The sequence below is a fragment of the Drosophila suzukii genome, chromosome 2R, assembly GCF_043229965.1.
Source record: "Drosophila suzukii chromosome 2R, CBGP_Dsuzu_IsoJpt1.0, whole genome shotgun sequence".
Lineage (NCBI taxonomy): Eukaryota > Metazoa > Arthropoda > Insecta > Diptera > Drosophilidae > Drosophila > Drosophila suzukii.
The window spans coordinates 23,908,699-23,931,277 of NC_092081.1; the positions used below are offsets into that span (position 1 = coordinate 23,908,699).

The 22,579-nt window shown below is 46.5% G+C and overlaps 2 protein-coding genes across 10 annotated transcripts in view; both read right to left on the bottom strand.

The window, feature by feature from the left end:
* Positions 1–22,579, bottom strand: part of RpL19 (ribosomal protein L19) — a 67,326-nt gene that overhangs the window by 25,297 nt on the left and 19,450 nt on the right. The gene's annotated exons all lie outside the window — the stretch shown is intronic.
* Positions 119–22,131, bottom strand: zip (myosin heavy chain 10). Of its 9 annotated transcripts, none has more exons than XM_065862975.2 (15): positions 21,981–22,131; positions 20,813–21,074; positions 16,080–16,295; positions 12,004–12,160; positions 9,438–9,559; positions 7,616–7,639; positions 6,898–7,017; positions 6,518–6,610; positions 3,719–6,458; positions 3,326–3,630; positions 2,702–3,232; positions 1,344–2,639; positions 1,118–1,281; positions 931–1,004; positions 119–579 (listed from the first exon to the last, which is right to left on the bottom strand). In XM_065862975.2, exons 2-15 carry the CDS (start codon positions 20,942–20,944, stop codon positions 464–466), a joined length of 6,090 nt encoding a protein of 2,029 aa, XP_065719047.2. In that variant the 5' UTR covers positions 20,945–21,074; positions 21,981–22,131; the 3' UTR covers positions 119–463. The 9 variants fall into 9 exon arrangements, with proteins under 9 accessions (XP_065719047.2, XP_065719049.1, XP_065719051.1 ...); XM_065862977.2 differs by lacking the exon at positions 6,898–7,017 and adding an exon at positions 7,240–7,263; XM_065862978.2 differs by having other exon boundaries at positions 344–579; positions 871–1,004.

Genomic DNA, 22,579 nt, shown 5'->3' on the forward strand with positions numbered 1-22,579 from the left:
TATGGATTCTATATTAGGTTATTAAAAAATGTGGAAATGAGTGTCCTGCTGATTTAGTCTCTCCATTATGGTGTTTGTGGGTTTGTGTAGTTCAGAGTTAATACGTTTGCTGGTTGAATTTGTGTTGCATAATTTTAATTTTATTTCGTTGGCTGCTTTAATCCGCAGACATTCGAGGGATGGGAAAATTCTTATGTGTTTATGTTTTGTATAGAGTGGGGAGTGTTTTACAACATTGTTTTTGTTTTTTGTTTACGTTTTGTCGTTATAAAAATGTTGGTTTTGTTTGTTTACGTTTTAATTTAAGTATGTATAATAGTTTATATAAAAAATAACAGAGAAATTATATAAAAGAAACATTAAATATAATCGTTTATTTTGCTCTTCATCTTCACCTTCTTCCTCCGCTTTAACTTTATCTCCATCTAATAATTAACGCGTCAATTGCCAGAATCCTCTCCATCTAATGATTCATCCTGCACCGATGAGTCGTCCCCGCCGCCGCCGCCTCCTCCTGCGCGCTTTGATGAAGGTGTGCCCGTGAGCCGGCTGGAGCTGAGACCCATGCCGCCGGTGCGTCTATGAAAGGAAGACCACGAACAATAATTAGTACCTCGGATCGCAATAAATTGTTTGTTTATGGGTGAACGTGCAGTGCAGGGGCAACAGATAAATAAAAACAGAGGGAACGTTTAGGGGTTCACGTCTAAGTACTACTTTTTAAGGTAGTTTGGGGTGAGGCACAAGTTCGCACATTTGGACTTGATGGGGTGATCCGTCCCTAACATGCAGAGAGTAGACGATGTTGTGGTTGCTGGGTTCGGTTGACATTCACTGGTTCTAAGGATCATGGCGAACAGCAGCACTTACAGCCTACGAGAAGGAAACGAAGCAAATCGAAGCGAAACGAAACCTAATGCAGACCCTCACAATTCATAATAAGTGCGGCATCCTTTTTGGGCGAATATGCCTTGGCCTTTTCAGTCTCGGCCACTTGTATGGAGCTTGAACCAAAGATAAATTTCAAACAATAATCAAAAATGCAACCCGAAGAGACACCCAAGGAGACTCCCATCCTGATCATGGAGAAATTCACCCGACAAAGATCCCAACTTACCGTAGTTTCGTTTTGAGTGAGTTAATCTCACGATTCATGGCTTCCTGCGATTCAATCATGTCCTCGCACTCACGCTGGTACTTGCGCTTCTGCGTCTTCTCCTTCTGCAGCTCCTCTTCGGTCTCGTCCAGGTTGCGCTTGAGCAGTTTAATGCGGCTATTCAGCTGTGATAACCAAAATATACTCTTTAATAGCAATTCCTTAAAATGCTCTATTCTTCACTTACCTTATCCATTTGCTCCTTGTGCTGGTCGACATGTCTCCGTTCGTCCTCGATGTTCATCGTAAGCTCCTTAATCTTCTTGTCCATCTTGCGGTTGGCCTTCTGCTGCAACAGTCGCTCCTTGCCCTCATTCTCTAGCTGCTCCTCGAGGTTGGCGATCTTGGCCTCGAGCGTGGCAATCGTGGCCTTCACCTTGGTGCGCTGCGCCGTTTCGATTTCAGCAAGCTTGGCCTTTAGCTCCTTGTTTTGGCGTTCGAGCAGAGCACGGCCGTTCTCGTTCTTTTGGGAGTTGGATTTTTCATTGGCCAACTCGGTGGTCAACTGCTCAATCTGCAGCTGCGCCTTGCGGCTGCGGTCCAGCAGCACCTCTGAGTTGGACTGTTCTTCCTCCAGCTCCTCCTCAAGAGTGGCGATGCGGGCCTCCAGTCGGCGCTTCTCGTCGATCATTAAGGAGCCCTTGTTGGCATTATTGGCAATTTCCTCGGCCAGTTCGTCGCGCTCCGTTTCAGCAGCACGGCGCGCCCTCTCTGAGCTGGCCAGATCCTCGGTCAGTTGTAATACTTCTGCTTCCAGGGCCTTGACCTTACGCTCGGCCTCTTTGCTCAGGGCCTGCAGCTCCTCCTTGGCGGCTTTAGCCTCCTCGGCGTCGCGCAGCGCGTCCTTCACTTGTGCTTGCAGCTTCTTCGCATGCTTCAACGCATCCTCCTTCACCTTATTATGCATCTCCATTGTGGTCTCGATCTCCTTCAGGTCGCCCTCCAGCTTCTTCTTTGACGCCACGGCGGCCGTGCGTTGCTTGCGTTCCTCGTCCAATTCGGTTTCAAGATCCCGCAATTGTTTGACGAGCCCGCGTCTTTTCTCCTCGGCGCCTTCCTCCTTAGCCAGCAGGTCGCGTTCGAACTGAGAGCGAAGGGCTTGCATGTTGACTTCCAAGCGCAGTTTAGCGTCTTCAGTCAGTTGCAGATCGTCCTCGAGCTCTTCGTTTTGTGCTTTCAGTTCGGCCAGCTGAGACTCTAGCGCCCTCTTCGCCTTCTCCAGCTCATGGACGTTCTTGTCAGCGGTGCCCTGGGTGTTGGCCAGGTCGTCGAGTTCGTTTTGGAGGGTCTTGCGCTTGTTCTCGAGGTCTTCTATCTTGTCGAAGGCTTCGTCTAGCTCGCGGGAAACCGACAGCACCTTGGTCTCCTTTTCGCGCGCCTCCCGCTCTGCAGTATCGCGCTCCTGGGCGATCTGTTCTGATATGGCTTTCTCCTCGGCGAGGATCTTGTCGAAGTTCTTTTGCTTCTTCTCCAATTCGAGCACCTGGCAAACCACATTGTATTTTTTATTAGCTAGCGATTTTTAAATTACCAATCACGACTTACCTTGGTGCGTTGCGCCTCCAGCTCAATTGTGGCATCTTCAAGCTCCGACTGAATCTTCTTTTTACTCTTATCGAGGCGGTCATTCTGGGCAATTAGTTCCTTGACCTGACGCTCCAAGGCTTCGATGTCCTTGTTGAGTCGCTTCTTGCCCTCCTCCAGTTCCTTGGCCAGATCCGCGTCTTCCTCGGCCTTCTTTTTAATCTCCTGCATCTGCGCGGTGACTTCTGCCAGCTTTCGTTCGTAGTTGCGCTTGGCTTCATCATCCTCCTCGAGCTGCTCTTGTAGAGCTTCTTTTTCTGATTCGATCTGACGCAGCTTGGAGCTGAGACCCAGCTTCTGGCGCGTTTCCTCCTCCAACAGCTGTTGAGCTTCGGTGAGTTGCGATTCCATGTTGCTCGCAGACTTAACGGCGGCCGATGCCTTTAGTTCGGCTTCCTCCAGCTGGTTTGTTATGTTTTCAGCTTCCTGCTGCAGCTTTGTGCATTTCTCCTGCAGTTCCGAGCGGGCGCGTTCAATCTCAGCGAGTTTGACCTGTGAAAGAATAAGGTATGTTAGTTATTGTTTCCAGAAGTTCTTCATTTTGATAAGCTCAGAAACCGGTTACTTTTTACCACGACTATTTACCTGCAATTCAGCAATCTGCGACTCTGCCTGCTTGCGCCGGCGATCGTTCTCTTGCCGGGAGCTGTTGACGCTTCGCAGTTCGGTGGCCAAGTCGGCGTTCTCCGCCTCCAAGGTTCCTTTGGCCTTTTCGAGGACTGTCTTGGCTTTACGTAGGTTTTCAAGCTGGTCGTTAATGCCGTTAAGCTCCTGAGAGTGCTTGTGCCTCATTTCAGCCAAAACGCCCTCGTGGTTGACGGTCTCCTCTTCGAGCGACTTTTTCAGCGTGGCTAACTCCTGTTCGCGCTTAGAGCGCAGTTCCTGCTGGGCTGTTTGTCAAAAATATATGTTATTTTTTTTAATTATTTATAAAGAGTTGACCGAATTTTTGACTAACGGGGAGATGTGTAGTCTTACCGGCTGTGGTGTCCAGGGAGTCGAGCAATTCATTCTTGAGGGCCTCCAGTTCTTCGCTAAGGTCGCGTCTAACCTTCTCTGCCTTTGCACGGGCTGCCTTTTCGGCCTCCAGATCCTCTTGGATCTCGGCCAGCTGTGACTCTAGCTCGCGCTGAGCCTTCTGGGCGGTGGCCTTGGTGGCAGACTCCTCATCGATGCGCAAGAGAGTCTGGGTAAGTTCCTCCTCACGCTTGGCCAGCTGAGCCTGCATCTCCTCCACCTGGACGCGGCGCTCATTGAGCTGCTCTTTGAGGTCGGCTACTTCGGTCTCGATTTTTCGCTTAGATCGGTCAGACTCTTGACGCTGCTGTTGATCCTTGTGCATGCGTTCCTCGAGCTCGGCGATTGTGGCCTCGTGTTTGGCCTTCAGCTTGGCCAGGTGCTTAGCCTTCTCCTCCTCCTCAGCAAGTGTTTGGGAAAGATCGTTAGCGCGCTCCTCCAGTAGCTTTTTCTCCTTGAGAAGCTTTTGGTTCTGGTCGTCGGTTAGGGCGAGATCTTCTTCGTACTTTTTTATCTTGGCGTCAAGCTGCACCTTCTCCAACTGCAACTTCTGACGGGCTGCCTCCTCTTCTTCCAACTGCTCTTCCAGATCTTGAATATTCAGCTCCAACTTCTTTTTCTCTCCTCCTAGGGCCAGGACGCGTTCTTCCTCTTCTTCGATGCGGGTCTCTAGCTCCTGCATCATATCCTCCAGTTCCTGCTTGCGCGCCATTAGTCGGGAACGCGACTCTTCTGCCTCAGCGCAAAGTTCAATTTCGGCTTGCAGCTGCTCAGCTAGAGTTGTCTTCTCCACCAAAGCCTGCTGGTACTTGCGCTCGTACTCCTGTGTGTTCTTGGCCAGAGTATCAAGCTTCTCGCGCACCTGCTTCAGCTCATCCTCCTTTTGGACGAGCTTCTCCTCCTGCTTGGTCACCTCCAACAGAGGCTTGACCTTCGTGTACAGACGCCACCACTGCCAGTTGCGAAGCTTGAGGTAGGCGGCGCAGTTACGCTGGATGATTCGAATAGCGTTGAGCTGCTGCAAGCGCTTTTGGTAGTTGCGACGCGCGAGGAAGCCACGGCAGAAGGCCTGGAAGTTGACGATCAGGTCGGAGATCTTGAAATCACGCTCCTCCTCTAGGTGAGCGAGGACGCCAGCGCGGAAGAAGATCTTCGACTGGCCCACTCGATACAGGTTCGAGTCGAGCTCCAGCGCCTGAATCATCTTCTCACAGGCCTTCTTGCCGTCCATGAAACCCTTGGGAATCACGTTGGGCGTGAGCAGTTCGTAGCGTTGGCGGAACTCCTGGAAGGGTATGCGATTGGGGAAGCCCTGTCGGCAGATACGAATGCCCTCGAGCACGCCGTTGCAACGCAACTGGTCGAGCACCAAGGGAGCATCGATCTTGCCGGCGCGCTTCTCGTGGTTCGGTATGATACAGCGCACAAAGTTCGGGTTCGTGTTGCGCAGCGTGTCCATCAACTTAGCCAGCTGCTCCTTGTAAAGATGAGACACGGTGCGGAACATGCCCTTGCGGGTGCGGGCCCCGAACTGAGTATCAGTCAGGGCCTGCTGTGCCATGCCAACGATCTCCGCATCCTTCCAGATGTTCACCACGAACGGATCCTGCGAACCCTGCAGCAGCGACACGATGTTCTCGTTCAGTGGGTCCATGTTCTTCATCAGCCACTTGGCCGCCGAGTAGTCAACGCGGCCGGCGTAGTGCACGATGGCAAAGTCGGCGACACCGCGAAAGTCGGTCTTCATGAACTTAGGGTGCATGGAGTGGGCCGAAACGAGCTTGTCGACAAACGTCCTATCGGTGGCCTTGGGGAACCAGCACTCCTCATCCAGCAAGGCCATAATGCCGCCGGGCTTGTCGATCAGATCGATGGTAGGCTGCAGATCTAGCCCGAAGTCAATAAACTTCCACTCAATCCCCTCTCGCTGGTACTCCTCTTGCTCCAGAATAAACATGGTGTGGTTGAATAGTTGCTGCAGCTTCTCGTTGGTATAGTTGATGCACAGCTGCTCAAAGGAATTTAGCTCGAAGATTTCAAAGCCGGCCATATCGAGAATGCCGATGAAGGAGGCGCCCTGGCGCTTTGTGCGGTCCAGAGAACGGTTAATGCGGTTCACGAGCCATTTGAACATGCGCTCGTAGCACGCCTTGGCAATGGCCTCCACGGCAAACTCCACCTGCTCCTTTGTTTGGGCTTTCGTGACAAAGTCCCGTCCCACTTTGATACGTGGGGTCAGGAAGGCCCGAGTCATGTCCGTCACACTGAGGCCGAGCAGGTGCGCGATCTTCTGGGCCACCGTGTTGTCTGGCAGCGTGGCCTGGTCGTTGTTGCGCTCCTGACGGAATTTCATGCTGCCGAACAACAGAACAGCGCTCACGATCCGGAATATCGAGTTGAAATCCTCGGAGGTCATGCCCATAATGTTCATCGACTTGACCGTTGCCTGGAACTCGGCGTAGTCGTCCACGCCGGGCACGGGCAGGCTGCCGTTGGACAGGAATGCATACGACTTGACGTCATCGAGTATGAACTTCTCGCGCTGCTCCGGCGTGGCCCCCGCCAGCAATTGGTAGAAAATATGGAATGTTCGTTCGTCCTTCGCTTGACGAATGGCACGCGACTTCTCCAGCAGATAGGTTTCGATGTTGGCCCCCGAGATGAAGCCCGAAGCATCGAAGTTGATCCGGATGAATTTGCCCTGCAAAGCAGCAAACGATAAAGTACATTTTGTGGGTAGTAGGTTAGGGCCCCACTTACGAAACGCGAAGAGTTATCGTTCTTGACGGTCTTGGCGTTACCAAAGGCTTCCAGTATGGGATTCGCCTGCAGCAGCTGTTGCTCCAGCTCGCCCTGTTCAGAGATAAAGAAGATTATGTTAGGACGATGTGTTATACGGTCTTAAAGGTTAGGGGTTAGGCACAAACATACACAAAAACAGTCTAAACACAGACAATTCTTGGGACAAGTACAATGACATCACAAGCAACACAACATATCTACACAACTCGATAAGATTAGTCTACGGAAGCATGCAGGAAGAAGCCGAAGCCAAGCTAAACGAAAGACAATGAACACTGGACGATTTCCTACAGCTTCTCAAGATCAGTGCCGACGCAGTGGCTCAATCCGGAGTTTACCTCTGGACAATCGGGATTAACCTCCACCACCTTCAGTCCGTTGGATACCTCGAATGACTGATTCTGACTTTGGGTCATAATCTTGACTCTTATGTACTTGTTTGTGTTGACCGAGAAGTTCTGCAATTAGGTGGGAATGGGATTATGGGAGACGGGATGGATATTCAGTACTTTCTCGAGGACTCGCATCGTTCACGCTTTCCGGTCAATCCAGTCTTGAAATCATATATATTTACAATTAAAACTATAAGGCTACAAAATAAAAAGGTATATTTACATTGTACATATGCTACACAATTATTATTTATGGTTCGGGATTGATGGACGTTAAGCATACTTTACCGCAAATGTCTCTTGATGACTACTCTAAAATTGCGTTGGCATATGTAGTACAAAGAGGGAGCAGATCGGATCAGAGCAGAGCAGAGAGATGAGATTGAGTAGATGAGTGTTGGCTTGGGTGGGACGACAACAAGGGAGACGAAACGAAGAGTTGGGAGAGTTCATTTGGAAGGGTTAATACTAATGTTTAGGTCACAGTTGAAGGAATGAAAAAGCAAATAAAGGTGGGCACAACAGAAATAATTTCGGGAACAGAAGTAGACAGAGGGAGTAAATTAACTTAAATCAAACATCGAATGGGGTTAACAAAATTCGTGTTAATTTCGAAACACAAAGTGGGATAACATTTTTTGATTGTCAGTCCTAAAATACTTACAATGAGCACGGCGGGATGCGGCACCTGTTGGAGTTGTTGTCAATTGTTTGGAGGTGTTGAGGTTCGGTTTTGGTTTGGTTGTTGGATATTTGGATTGATTGTGATATTCGGCAGCGTTTTATACAGATTATATACACAAATTATATAAACATATATAGCATTTTGAGCAGAGTTGAGAGTGAAGACAACAACCAAAGTCCAATGTACAGGGTGTGTGTGCGTGTATTTATAGGTGTGTGGTGTGGCATAGTGGTGTGTTTGTGTTTAGGACATGAAAATAAATAAGATCAATAAATAAATAAAAAAATATATAACTATAAGAACTTTATAGAGAAAAAAGACGATACCATTTCTAAAACAAATGCAAAGATATACCAATGTTTGTTACTGGGTTTTTCATATCGCTTCTCTTATCAGTTATAGATAAAAAGTACCACTAGAACACACTGTTTTCTAATCAAACCAACCAAAATTCCCTTCGATTAAATTCAATTCTACCGTAACAACAACTTTTGATGATTCAGTCGTTGTTGTTTGCCTTCGCTGTATATCATCTATCATCAGCGTCTATTTATGGGAGTTAGAATCACAGGTATTACTATGTACAAATAATCTTTATCAAAAAAAGGAACTAACTTTAAGCATACTGTAAATGAGTCGTATAAAAAATCCCTGGACGGTTACCAGTTTAGTTAACCTTCTGTTAATCGTTGATCATGGAAAAGTAAATGATAGGTAGGCCTGTATATCTCGCGCATTTAGAAGCTCCTTAAACATATTTGCAGCTTATCACGTTCACAGCAGCAAAGTCAACTTAACTTCGGCCGCAGCCTCTGTAGTAGGTTCATATAAGGCAGTAAACGCATAAAACATAACGAAAAGTGTGTTTGGAGCTCAAGAGCAGCTTGTTTGTGCTGAAAAGGATTGACTGTGAACGTCCAAAAAACCACAGGCAAAAAACTGTTTGCTTTTCCCCCAATTATGGTTATGGCAAACCCAGCAGTAGCAAAAATCGCACAGAGAAACCATTGCTACCCCAAAAAGTGAATCGAATGTCGCAATTTTCGCGATTTCATTTTAATTCTTTTTTTATCAATTGCCTTTCCTCTGCAATTCAATTTCAATTCTCGCTTCTTTTTTATGGTGTTTATTTTATTGCTGTAAATGACAAAATTTGTCAGCAATTTATGAATCTTGATTAATGAAGTGTGCTCCGGCTCCCCTATAAAAATATATAAACCAGCTGCCAAGTGATCAACCATCCAAATATTAAAGCGTAACCCTCGGCCATCCACCATATGAGGAGAATTGAATTTGACTGAAGTTTTTTCTAGCTCTATGAGGCTGTTATTGGGAATGACATCGTGATCGTTTGCTCTTTTTATAAACTATACATAAAAAGTATTATGCCAGCGAAACAAATTCTATCTTGCCCCTGTGAGCTTACTAAATGAAGAGCCTAAATGATATTGGTAACTTGAGACCAAATAGAATGAATGAATACTCCCACGAAGCAGTCAAAGATTCGAAGGCGTATTAAAGACACTTTGCCGACGATAATCACATACGTGTTTATGTAAGCGTCGTGCATCTCCCGCGAACGATGTTTGTCTAATTAATTACAATACCAAACAATAACAATTGTCGGGCTTGCGTGCCATTAATGTGAGTTTAATAAGCATTTTCCAGTCACAAAAACCATATGGAACTGAATATCTGCGGCGGGTCTCTCCAACGCACCCTCCCACAGTGCTGGATACAGCTTTGCATTTGCTTCGATTCTCGGATGGACGCATTTCGGTTTCTGCGCTTCTGTACTTACCGCACCGGAGCCCTTGGGCTTGGAGGCTGCCACATAGGCCAGAAATTGGATGACCTTCTTGGTGTTCTCCGTCTTGCCAGCACCCGATTCGCCAGTACACAAAATCGATTGGTCTTCGCGATCTGCGGGGTAGAAGGGGAAAGGTGTAAGTGAGTGAGTGACACACTTCATTAACGCAACAATGCGGCTGACCTGCCAAAAATGAAATTAAAATGTAAAAAGCCAAGCTCAGCTTTGAGTTTCAGTTGACCCAAATTCAAGCGGGCAAAAACAAAGCCAAAGACAGAAAAAAAAGTACACAGTCGTGGGGAGCGGGCGAAAAATGAGACATACATCAATTGAAAATGAAAACAAAAACTGTTGATTTCAGTCTGCGTATCTGAAAGATACGAAAGGCAACAGGCAGCAGCAGTAAATTGCTGTTGCTCATAGCTATTGATATGGCGCCAATGATCCCATCTAGAATATAGCGAACTAGATTTGCACTGCACCCCGGGATCACCCCGCCACATGGCAGCCTCGTCACACGATCCAGTATTGAGCTAACCACAAACTCGGGCAGAGAGACAAGCGATTCAGATATATCCACTCTGATTGCCATAGATTTTGAGGCACGGAGCTCTACACAGCGTCCACATCACGACCCCGTACTTATTTATTATTATGGATAAAGCCGGTCGCATATTTATACATACTACATTCAATATCCGACCATAAATGGCCCGAAATATATATCTCAGCACGTCATTTTATGGGAATTTTTCGTTGGTTTTTGTGTCTTTTTGTTCAAACCGAGTGACTACATAGAAGGACTGTATAATCATAACTTAGATCACTCAAACACAGTATTAAAAAGGTTTACACAATCCTTTTCGTCCTTAACCTTAATTTAGAGGCTCCGTCGAATTAAAATTTTGTTTGCAAGAAAATACTTAAGTACCTTACTTTAAATTCATTCAAACAAATGTTTGTTTTAATAGTTTTCAAGATCTGACAAAGGAAACAATTAAACGAATGTAATTCTCTTCTACGTGTCCCACAAAAAACAAATGAAAGCATAATAAATTCTATCAAAACTTACCAGCTATCTAAGTTTTTATTGATGGAATGCTTATAGAAGATAAAAAGTAGATAACCTATCGATGACAGCCCTAGCTTATTTTGACCACAAGTTTGGAAAATATATTACTCGCTGATCATGTGTCAAATAGAAGACTCCGCTCCCAAAATAAATTCCTGATTAAACAACTGAAATAACAAAGTCATGCGAAACATCTGTCCAAAGGCGGACCTTACGCGGTGGTTAAAGCCGGTATATATGAATGTGCACATAAGCATGCAGTTATATACCACATTAATACAGGCAAAGTCAAGGCGTGTCATTTTATCATGAACAAGACTCGTATGACATTGGCACATTATGAGCAGCTGGAAATATAGCTCGGAATGGAATGCCATAAAAGTTGCAGTTTGGCGGAGTCGGGAGATTTGCGATTGCCACGAGTCGGGGGAGCAGCTGAAGAAGCCCGAGAAGATAAAGGTGTGCGACGATTGTCCAGCTCCACAACAGTCCCCAGATCGGCTTGGAGCTGATTGTGGTGCGTGTTTCAGGGCAATGGAGTCAGAGGCGACGGGGCTGGGCTAAGATTATTTAAAGCCAGCGAAATAAATCAAAGAAACGGCCACTCCCCAAAGGCTGTAAAAGCGAACTTCTCGAAAAATATGTATACCGAGGAAATACAATCAGGCAAATGTGCATAAACAGAAATTTATTAAGCGTCAAATATGGAGAGCCAGACTGAGGTGACGATTTGTTTAAACATTTCCACGGCAGCAACAAAAACAAAGATGATGATGGGGCAAACAAAGTTGCCTGCTGTCCAAGCGGAGCCGGGTTCAGTTTTAGATCCAAATATGGTAATGACACGTATACGCAATATTAGTTAACCAAACTCAAGCAGGGGGAGCACACACATATGCAGGGAACCTATAGATATAGCCTCAGTAAGATATGCCTGGCCTCGAGCTGGAGTCTCTGCTGTGCCAGCACCGCGTGAGTCATCTCCCGGCACGGCGTTACGCTTGGATCGGACATGCAAACCATTGAAACTCACTGAAGCCCAAACTAAAAGCAACAGCAGTGAAAAGGAAATCAGAAAAAAATGCCATTTGAAAATGCAAGCCGAAAAAGGAAACCAGTTTGTGATTAGAAGAGAGCCGGTCATTCAGGCAACAGGAACACATTTGCAGATGATTCACGGCCCGTTTTTTCAGATGGGAATGGTAATGCACCGCCGTGGAATTATTTCTGCAAAGTGTGTCATATTTGGACCCCCTCTCCAGCGCGATTCGTGGAAAAGCTCTTTCCAGAGTTTGCCAGGTCTATCTTATCAGCTCGGTTTGGGTAAACTTATTGCTTGTTTATGCGGAGAATGGAATTTTCGTTAGGGACCAGAAATCGCGCACCAGAGAAAACAAGAAGGGGACTGTAATGCTCGCATTTCCCCTCCAACATCAGTGTGCTGCTAAGTAAAAAAGGGAAAGTAAATGCAGACGAGATACTCACCACCCAACATGTTTCTATAGGCACTATCCGTTATTGCAAATACATGCGGAGGCACTTCGTGTCGCTTTATGCCCTTATACCGTTCCATAATCTTTTCGGTGTAGATCGGTAGTTTCTTGTAGGGGTTGACCACAACGCAGAAGAGACCGGAATATGTCTGAAAGAAGGAAATGTTAAAAATGTTAGTCTCAGTTTATTGCATACAATTCCTAGCTAAGGTGCTTAAATATTGTATTTTGTTTCAGGATCATTGAAGAGATTATCTATGGGTAACTATGCTTAACTTAACAAAGCTACCGACATACATTGAGGACATTTTACACTACTGTACTGGATCCCCAATAAAATCGTACTCCATGATTTTCCAGTCTTAAGGTTGCTCATTTTCGAGCTGGATGTGTTGCCCATGTAGTTATGTAGTTAATCAAAGTGCGGCCTGGCCAATGGCTGCCTCAGAAACCGGCAACTGATGTTCAGTGGCCTAGTTAGTGTTGCCCAAACTCACACACACGCTCGCTTGGCTATCTAACAAGACATGTGCTTTAAAGTTGGCCAGCACCATAAACAGCGAACGCATGTATCTGTATCCGCCGCTCTATCTGTATCCGAATCCGAATCCGTTGGTGGTATCTATCGAGCGGCAGCCTACATAACTGCGATTGGGACCGAGACTGCGGCGTGGGCACTAAGTATGCGGCTTTTGCTATTTGTTGTACCATTTAAATATCTGGCCAAACATTAGATGCGAGTGCTGCGAACTTCACAGCGCCGCGCAAAACTGTATCGCAGGAGGTGCAGAAGTGTTGGGCCGGCCCACACAGCTTGAAATGGAAAGTACCGCTGGTAAAAATCATAGTGGAGAAAATCTCTTCAAGACTTTGCCACCCAGGTGAGGGTGATGCGGAGGGCAGAGGAGAGTGACTCACAAAGCCCCAAATCTACAACAAAATCACGTCTTGCCAATCAGCCACCTTGTACGAGTGTGTTTGTGTGTGTGTGCGTGTGTCAGGCATCCAAAAATGGCATAAAAAATTGTTTTTTCAGTTTCTGTTGTTTCTTCGCTGTTTTTGGCAACCGTTTAGAAGTGGCCGTGACTCGTGACGATGTTTGCTTCACTCGCCTTTGAACAATTCGGCTATGCTCGTTTGAGTCATTATCCTGATGCATACATCTACCCAGCCCCTGAACGTCATTAATCACTGAAACCTGCCCTCATATGAAGCCTTATATGGTCAGCCGATAAGTCAAATCATGAAATGTATGCAAATTCTACAAGCGGTGGCAGGGCAATTAAATTACAGAGATTTATTTGCATCTGGGGTGGAGGGATGAGGAGAAAGGCCAGTCACGGTAGACGTGAACGGCTTATCAATGAGGCTTGCAAAGAATAAGAGCCTGATGAACCTCCGAAAGAAGATTGGCATTCGGACCCTCTCGAATTAGTCACTAAAAATCTCGGACGTTTAGTGAATCCGCTTTGGTCGCGGCTTTAAGGCCTTATGTGGTCAATAAACGTGTTGCAAGCAGAGCACAGCAAACAGGGCCAAAAGCGACGAAAAGCAAAACCTGCGGCGGCGCCTTTTATGTTAATTACATTCTTGAGAAGACACCTCCGTCGGCTTCCTGCCTACCTCCCTCCCTGGCCACCATTCCACCCCCTCGTGGGGGGCCTCTGCTATTAGTGCCAATATTTGCGAACAAATTGCTCAGCTGATATGCGAGGAACATAATTTATTTGCCACAAAGGGCACGCTTCGTGTGTTGGCTCATTTGCAGTCGCCATTTGAATCTGGCCCAGGGAGCCAAGAGCCACAGCAATCCCCTATTAATACGCCGTTCTGTTCAGTTCGGCTTGCCATTTCAATTAGCGCATCTCAAAGATAGTTAGAACGAACGGGAATTGAGATAGCTGCAGCTGCCAAGGCGCCAACGTCATCGTCTCCTGTCCCCGCTGCGTTGTCAAGTGCGATTCTTTTGGTTGCCAACGCAGCTGAGCAGAATGCAAACAGAATATGGCCGAGTACAAGCTGCCTTTGAGCAATTGCACCCAGTCACCCGGTGGACATAAATCAATTAATTGCACCAACAACAGAGGCAGAAGCAAATGTTTTGTGGAATATTTCAAACCCAATTTCACTTTTAATCAGGCGCAGCAGGAAGAGGCGGGTCTGGTCGATGCAAATGTTTAACGGAATCGCAAGACGACACATTATTCAAAGACACAACATTTAATTTTAAGGCAAGGGAACATTAATTAAACTTCTGAGATCTAAATCGTTTCGGATTTTTGGGACTGTCCACATTGCACGACTTTATTTTCTGGCCAATTCCGTTCGCTGAACATTTTCATGTCAAACAAAATTGGCCATATTTGCGGCGGTTCTTGTTGCTGATTTTCCGAGGTGTTGCTGAGGTGTTGACAATTTGATTAGCATACGTATATCCATAAGTGAGTCGCCATGGGTGTGCGTGTGAGTGCTGGCCGTGTAAGAGTCATTCTTCTTGCCGACGCATATTAATTAGGCTACAAGCTACCGGCAGTCGGCAGCTGCCGGGCGAATTAATTTAAATGAAATTTAAAAATCGAATTAAATGTCAACAAATTATAATAATTATGCCGTTAGGCGCAGCCCCCACAGCACAGTGCCTCTATATCTATCTGTATCTGTATCTCCACCTCTGTCTCCGTCTCTTTTCCCGTGCAACAAGTTAGCGGGCAGAGCGCGTCAGCAACAATTGGCAGCGAATTAAATGGGACAAGTCGTGGCAAGAGCGCGAAGGGGCGCAAGATGAGTGCGTGGCGTGGTTGTGTAAACGGTGGAGCGGCGCTCGAATTGGCCAACAACAACGACAATGCCAAGTGCGCTGAAGCATGGCCGGCCAACAACAACATAAACAAATTTAAAGCAGTTTGCGCCCACATCAAAAAGCGGCAGCAACAACAACCGTTTGGGCATTAAATTAAAACTCCCAAAGCGAGAGAGCGAAGACTGCGATAAGTGGCAGCCGCAGAACACAAAATATGTAAAAGCGGCACATAATTTGTTATAAAACAATAAAAAGAAGAAACAACGAACCTGCCACATGGCGGCGAATAGAAGCAGAAAGAAAAGAAGAATCAAGGCTAAGAGGCAGTTGAAGCCAAGTACTTTGGCGAAATTCCTAACCAGAGTTAGCTTGGTAACGAAAGAAGAGTTTTCTGATGACTTGGTGACAAAAGGCACAATTTTTCAGGCAATTAAGTGTACTATTTAAGCTGATAAGCAATGAACATAATTGATAAAAATAAAAATCTGATGCTAGCAATGTGGGTATCGTTTGGGAAAATCTTGAGCAGACTTCTCAAATTTATGTCTTAGTTCAACAATTAGAATTGTGCTTGAAGCTGATATGTACTCAAGTAGATTAACGACCCTTCATTTGAAGTAAATTTCATTGGTCAAGAGTGGCAGCTTAGGCATGTGAGCCAGAAAATCTACCCCCTTTTTCGGAGTAATAAGTTATGTGATCAGATAAATCGACATGAATTGAAGTCCGCAATTGCAGACGCTAATTCAATGATTTATATAAGAAAGAAAGAAAAGAGGGATTCGCAGCCGCAAAGCAGTTGGAATTTATGGAGCCGAATTCAAATGCGCCACTTGAAATTCGTTTCTCATCGAATCGAAAATTAACTTTTTGCTGGCTTTCTATCTACTCAGACCAAAACGCTTTTGGCATGCCAATTAACAGCGGATATGCTTTGCGGGGAGAGTGGGGGCGAAAGAGTGAGTTAATGTTTATAATTCATTCGGCCTGTGACGAGTGCACCGAAGGATTGAGTGATTGAGCTTCGGAGTGTCAAATATTTGTGAAGCTTTTAAATAAACAGGAATGCGATGAGCCAAGACGGCTCGACAAAGTTTTGCCTTTCAAAATTTCCAGCTATAGGGGAGGGCTGTTTACTTAGAGGCATCATCATCATCATCATCACCATCGTCACATTGCCGGCAGCTGGCGCGGCGGAAACTTTGGGGCGGCCAACACAAACATAGGGTGTAGAATATGAAATATAGACTATAATTCGGGGTACTCACATAGATCAGGCCAGAGTAGTATCTGTCCTTGATGTTGTGCAGAACGGAGGCCTCGTTCAGGCACGTCAGCTCGGCCATGTCCTCGACTTTGTCGAACTTTGGCGGATTCATCTTCTGTATGTCGTCGCGCAGGATCATCACCCGCTTGCCGGTCTCGGCCAGCTCCACTTCGACCTCGTCGCCATGCTCCCGCTTAATACTGGCGGCCACGAAGCCCTGAAAAGAGATAGAATGGGTTATTCACGGCTGCAATCTTTGTTTCCTAGCGTTTTCTTTGCCTTATGCAAAATACAGCTTGTGTGTGTATATTTCGTTTTACAACTCAGCGGGTAGGCGATAAACACAACAAGTGCAGCGACGCTGCATGAGTCAAGCGCCAGAAGAAGAGCCACTCAGCCTCCGCTCTCTCGCTGGCAAGTGAAATGCATAGGGAAGAACTGCACCCATTCAAGTGGCCCAGGCAGACGGAACAAAACCGAGCCAACAGAACAACGGGAGGCAGATGCAACTGTCTGCCTGTCCGCCTGTCTGGCCTGCCCCGCCCCTTTCCCCCTCCGCCCCTCGATGGTTAGCAAGTTCAAGGCGCAGATTTCCGTATGTGGCCATCACAAATTTCGGTATTAAACTGCTGGGACCGTGATTATCTGTATCTAAATCAGGGCGATACTACAAGTGTGATTCACTCTCGAGTCTTCCGCGGAATTTTCCTCCACGAAGGAACCCTGAAATTCAATCGAACACAAACAGCTTGGGAAAGCTGCACCAACAGCCAAACAGCTTCAATTAGAAGTCAAGTGAAACAACAACAATGGGGAGCATGAGCATGCTGCACGCGGCGCATTGACATTAATCAAATCAGGGGCAACCCGTAACTCAGTCATTAAAGGGTAGAGTGAAGTGCCGCCGCTGCAAACCAGAAATGCATTAAAACCAACAACAGGCCACTGGAACAGAGCGGGAAAGGAGCATCTGCAACGCATCCCAGCCCTTTCCAGACCGGGTCCATTAAGTTAAACACGCACACGCCCCAGCGATCAGTTTCGGAAAAACCCGCGACGCGCTGCTTCTCACTCATGCTTCGAGTTATCTTGGCGCTTTTCCGGTACCAGGGATAAACAGCCATAAGAAAGTCGTTATTCTGGGGCGGATACGACGGATATGAAACCATTTGGAGCGCATAACGAGTTCATTTAAATGCCCAACAGTCGGGCGTGCAATCAACACAATTAAATGGGCCCTGTGGCGAATTATTTTCGCCCAGTGATAAGTTTATGATCGACAAACGATAAATCCTGTACGTATAGGCGTACGTGAGCGGAACGATTTACACAGTTGCGAGTACTTTCGCTGTGTCTAAACTCATTTTCCAACGAACCAACCTCCAACCGCCCCCTCCCAGTCGACTGTCTGTTTTGTGGGCAGCCCTGTCAGCTTGGCAAAACATTTGCGCATTAAAACGTTTGACAGTTTGGACACACCACACACAACAAGGCTTTGCGACAGTGGCAGAAGCAGCAAAAAGTACGCGAGTCCGAAATGCTGTAACTGCTGCCCCGCCAGTTGGTCCATGAATCACGATCTTGGAATGCCCCGCAAGAGATTAATTGGAGTTATCGACCAAGGAAATTAGCCGGAGTTGCTCAGGCAGGCAGCGAGAGGCTGGGGAAAGAGGCTCTTTCAAAGAGCTGGGGCATATGAGGTCATCAGTCTCGGATTCTCGCTCAACGGCATCTCGGGCATTCCGGGCAATCGGTGGAGCGAAACCAAAGAAAATATAAAACAACACCTACAAACAAAGCGAGCGCGGATGATGATGATAATCAGGGAGGCGGGAATCGAAGGAAGGAAGCTGAGGGAGGGGAAGTGTGGGAGCCCCGATCCGGGCTTGACTATTTTTGGTCACCCAATCACAACCTTGAACTTGCCAAGGGATCCGCCGAAAAGCAAGCTAGCAAGAGAGCACTGCGGCTATGCCAAGATGTATCTGTACCCACTATTCACTCTCTGGGAGCGTGTGGTTTTCGCCAACTTCTTTTGTTTACACTATGTCGAAAAGTAAATATGAAACGAATAACGAATACGAGGTGCCCGGAGCCCCATCCTCCTCTCCAGATCCGAAATGCGAACGGGCAGAACGACGGATGGATGGGCCCATTATAATTTGTTACTCTTTTATTTTATTCCTTCGCTTAATCGATCAAAGCATATGCATGTGTGGCGATGAGAGGAGAGGGTAAAAACGTATATTACACATACGTGATACGAGATACGAGGCGCAGGTTCGTTGACCGTAAACCGGACGGACGAGAGTCGAAAGCTGGCTACGTTTGTCGTTGCCGTAACCGAAAAGAAAACACTCACACTCGCGCGGCAAGGCATCTTTACCAGAACCCAGAAGGGCGCGGGCGGGGCAGCGGAGTGGGAGTGGTCACAAACAAAGTCCAAAGTGGTTTCTGTTGGTTATAAATACAAGTAACACACAGACACGCTCGAAAATATCAACAAACGATACCGGGCGCTTGTGTGGGTGTGCAGAGACCCCTTAATGATCGGCGTTCGTTACAATCGATTCGATTCTCTGGGCATGACGAAGGTTAAGCCGACTTCAATTTGGCTAACAATAAAAAAAGTCTCGAGATTGGTCGGGGGGATCAGGCATGCAGGAATACCTGAGCAACATCAGGGGATAAGAACGGAATTAAAACTTAAGAAGGGAGAAAAATGAGAAAAAAAAACAACTCCGCCGTGTCTATCAAAAATTCATTCCATTTTGAATTTCTTCCCAATATCTTTGACACTTGCAAAAACAAATTTTGGAAGTGTCAGCATTTTTCGTTAACAAAAGTATATAGTATCCAGATTTATAAACTTAAGATCGCATGATCAATTATCGGAAACCATATTTGATAATTGGAACTTTAATTCCCTCTTGAAACACTACTATGATTCATAGTATCCGAAAACAACCCACATGACCTGCAAAAATATCGCTGATCAGTAAACAAAACGAAATCTAACCACGAACAAAAGGGTTCCTTGTGTATCCACGAGTAAATAAATGTTTTCGATACGTACGTGGACTGACGCTGACAATATTCGGCGAATTCCCTTACATTGCGCAAAGTTGGAACAGTTGCTGGAAACGATGCGAAATGAAGCGCGCTGTTCGGTCGAACGGAGTGTTGACACAATTGGCGAATACCCTTTTAACCAAGTCCGTTCCCGTTAAACCGTAGATGTATCTGTATCTGTTGGACATTCCAGCAGAGCAACAGTTTGTGCTACATGCAAATTTCTTTACATTTCTCGCCTGTCTCATGTGTCGCCGTCAGACCCTAAGACTTTCCGACTTTAAGACGGTCCGTCCCACCATCCGACGGACAACTCATGACAATCGAGCGTTTGCGGTCGTTTCGTTATTTTCGTGTTTGTTTCTTGGCTTTATCTCTGCCGCTGTTTTTTGTGAGATTCCATTGTAAAGTAAATGTCTGTTTAAGTGATCGCGTAATTACACAAAAATGTGAAGTTGTTGGCTTTTGTTTTCGTTGCTTTTATTATATGAAGTCACCCAAAAGTGCTACCATTCTATTCCCCGGAATTATCTCGGGCAAATAAAGCAATTACCCACCGGTCAGGGGAGGAAAACATGACTGCTAATTTTATCTGTTTAGGTTTATGGTCTTGAAATTAAGTCTTTGGAATGCAGTTGAATGACACCTGAAAGAAACCTCCTCAAACAGAAGACGAGAAGAATGGAACAATCGAAATTAGCAAAACAATCCAGCTTGTTATCATATGGCTGGAACCCAGGCGACCAAAGTTTTGCGATCGAGTTTCTGGGCCAAGAGTGGGCGCAGAAACCTCCTAGGGCAGTGATTCTTTGGCCCAATCTCAGCTCGTTTCTTCGCTGGCTTGGCTGAGTGTTCGTTTGAACCACACAAGCAAATCGAACTCACAAATACTCGGCCAGCTTAAAAACTTGTTTTGGCCCGCTCTCACTGGGAACTGGGAACTGGGACCATTCCTGCACCACTCTCCGCGAAGGTGAGTCAGTGAGTCAGAGAGCGTCTGCATGCAAATTGGTAGCATTGGCGGCAAATGGTCGCGGATTTGACCAAGTAAACCGTTAAATCGGACACACTAATGCGGCCAGGTGATGTGGTTTCGGCATCACCGCAGGAGAAACGAGTGATTCAGCATCGACGGATGTTTACTCAATTTTATCACCGCGCTGCGAAAGTAATGAAAATTTCAAAGAAGTTGGCCCGGTTAAAAATTAAAAATAAACGGCACAACGGGGCGTGATTCATAAACGATCGATGAGTGAGCCGGATGGCTCGGAAGGTGTTCGTTGATAAGGAGCCCAAAGCCGGGCACGAACACTGCGCAAATTGATTACAGCATGTACAACTGCGGTAAAAGTTATGTGACTACGTGTTGAGTCGCGTATATTTTAGTATCTATGGATAACTGTTTGTTCTTTTCATTATTATAAAGTTTTAAAAAATAGATTCATTTTTTGTTTTTTTATTACTTATCAGTGCTATTTCTTTGACCGCAGCTGTAGCCGTGTTCCTGTTGCTTTCTCGCTATCAATAGGGCTTATGTCAGGTAATTCGGTGTTTCGGGCGTGGTTCCCATACTGCGAGCTGAATCAGCCGGGGTGGAAACCCCTGAACTCTCACAGGTTTAGGTAGATCTGGACCCTACAGGTATCGGCTGAGCAGACTCACCTGGTTCTCGTGCGGCACCCACACCAGACGCTTCTGTGTCCACTCGGCCTGTGTGGCCGGATCGTTGAACTGGTTGCGCTCCACCGAGAGGTACTTGAGCTCCGGATCGTTGCGATCTACTTCCTCCGACATTTTGGCGGCGTTCTCGGTGGCTCCTCGCTTGGGTCCCTGCGGCGGTTAATTAATAATTCCTTGTCCGGTTGCGTTGGTAAGTAGTCGGCTAATCGGGTAATCAGCTTGGTATTCGGCTGCAACGCACTTTCTGTCGAACAAAACAAATCGATGAGAACAAATGAGTATGTTGTTTCGCTCGTCGCCGAGATACAATATTTCGCATTTATCTCGCGTTCGCGTTCTTTATCTTGGAAGTGCGGCACAAAACGGAGGCGGCGAGAACAGCGCGCGGCGAGAGTTTCAAAAGGGAGAGCGCGAAAGAAAGACCGAGACGAAGACGGAGACGGAGAAGAAAAAATATGGCCACACATTTTCATTTTCTTAAGCCAACGTTGACGGCCGTGGGCGAGGGAGGAGTATGGGGTGGGGAGGGGGGAGGGTAGGAGGTGATTTAGCGGAAAAATAGCGTTACGTAGCAATTAACCATTAACCAGTTTGCATTTCCATTTCCGAGGACTGCAGCAGCCAAACACTTTCGGAGTTGCGGCTACTCCAATTTCGGCTGTCTCAGTTTCGGAGCAGGTATAAGCGCGGCTCTTCTTCTTCGTCTCCTCTCGCTCTGCCTCTCCCACTCTGTTCGTTCTGCAACACCGACACACTGCACACACACACACCGCGCTGGGAGCGAAGTTTTCGCATATTCGCATATTTCGCACATAAATGTTGTTTCGGTTTTCGTTTTTATGCTCCCATTTCACCGCGTCAGCACCGCGGTTGCAAATTCAGCTGAATTCAGTCCCGCATTCGCTGCATTTTGCGGCGTCTCTGCCGGCGTCGGCTCGGCGTCACGTCGCCGGCGACTTGGGCGTTGCGTTGGGGAATAATCCAACGGCCGCTGCGGCATTTCGCTGTTTTTCGGCTTTCGGTGTTTGGCCGCGCCGGAGGACACGGAATCGAGGGCGATCTGCCGCAGCCGCAACAAGCCTTTTGTGCGCTTTTCGTTTGTTTTGCGACAGCTGCACTTCCAGCTCACCACACTCACAAACACACTCACAGAGACTTCGACCGCAGTAGGATGGCGCACGTCTGCTCGGTTCAAACTTTTTTTTTCTTTGAATTCGTATTTTGCTGGCGGCCAGTGTGACGGCTTGGCGGTACTTTTTATACCCTTAAATACCAAAAATATCCCAAACGGTCACGCTGCCAATAAATGTTAGTTAACAGGCCTGGTAGTTTTTGTATGTTAACAGCAGAGCCCTGTTGTGTTTGAAAAAACAATCGATTTAAGTTTAAAACACCACTTTTAGTTTTTCAATTATACAATATATATTCGAAGCGGGCCCGTAAATAAATGTTAACTATCAGAGCAGAGCCGATCTGTCAGTCTTTTTTGACACGCCATCTACATCTTCAAAAAGAGAAGAAACATACAAGATACGAATAAATCGCTAGAAAAGGATCGGTGATTGGCAAGGTATTTGATAGCATTGTCGCTTCAATGAGAAACATCTAAAATTTAACAATCTAAATAAATTACAATTTTGGACCTCGCTTAAAAGTAAATCTTGAATGTAGATTATAAGAAAATTTAACCACAAACCTATAGAGGTATGCCACATCTAAATCGGTATCCGATAACTTAAGATATGGTGT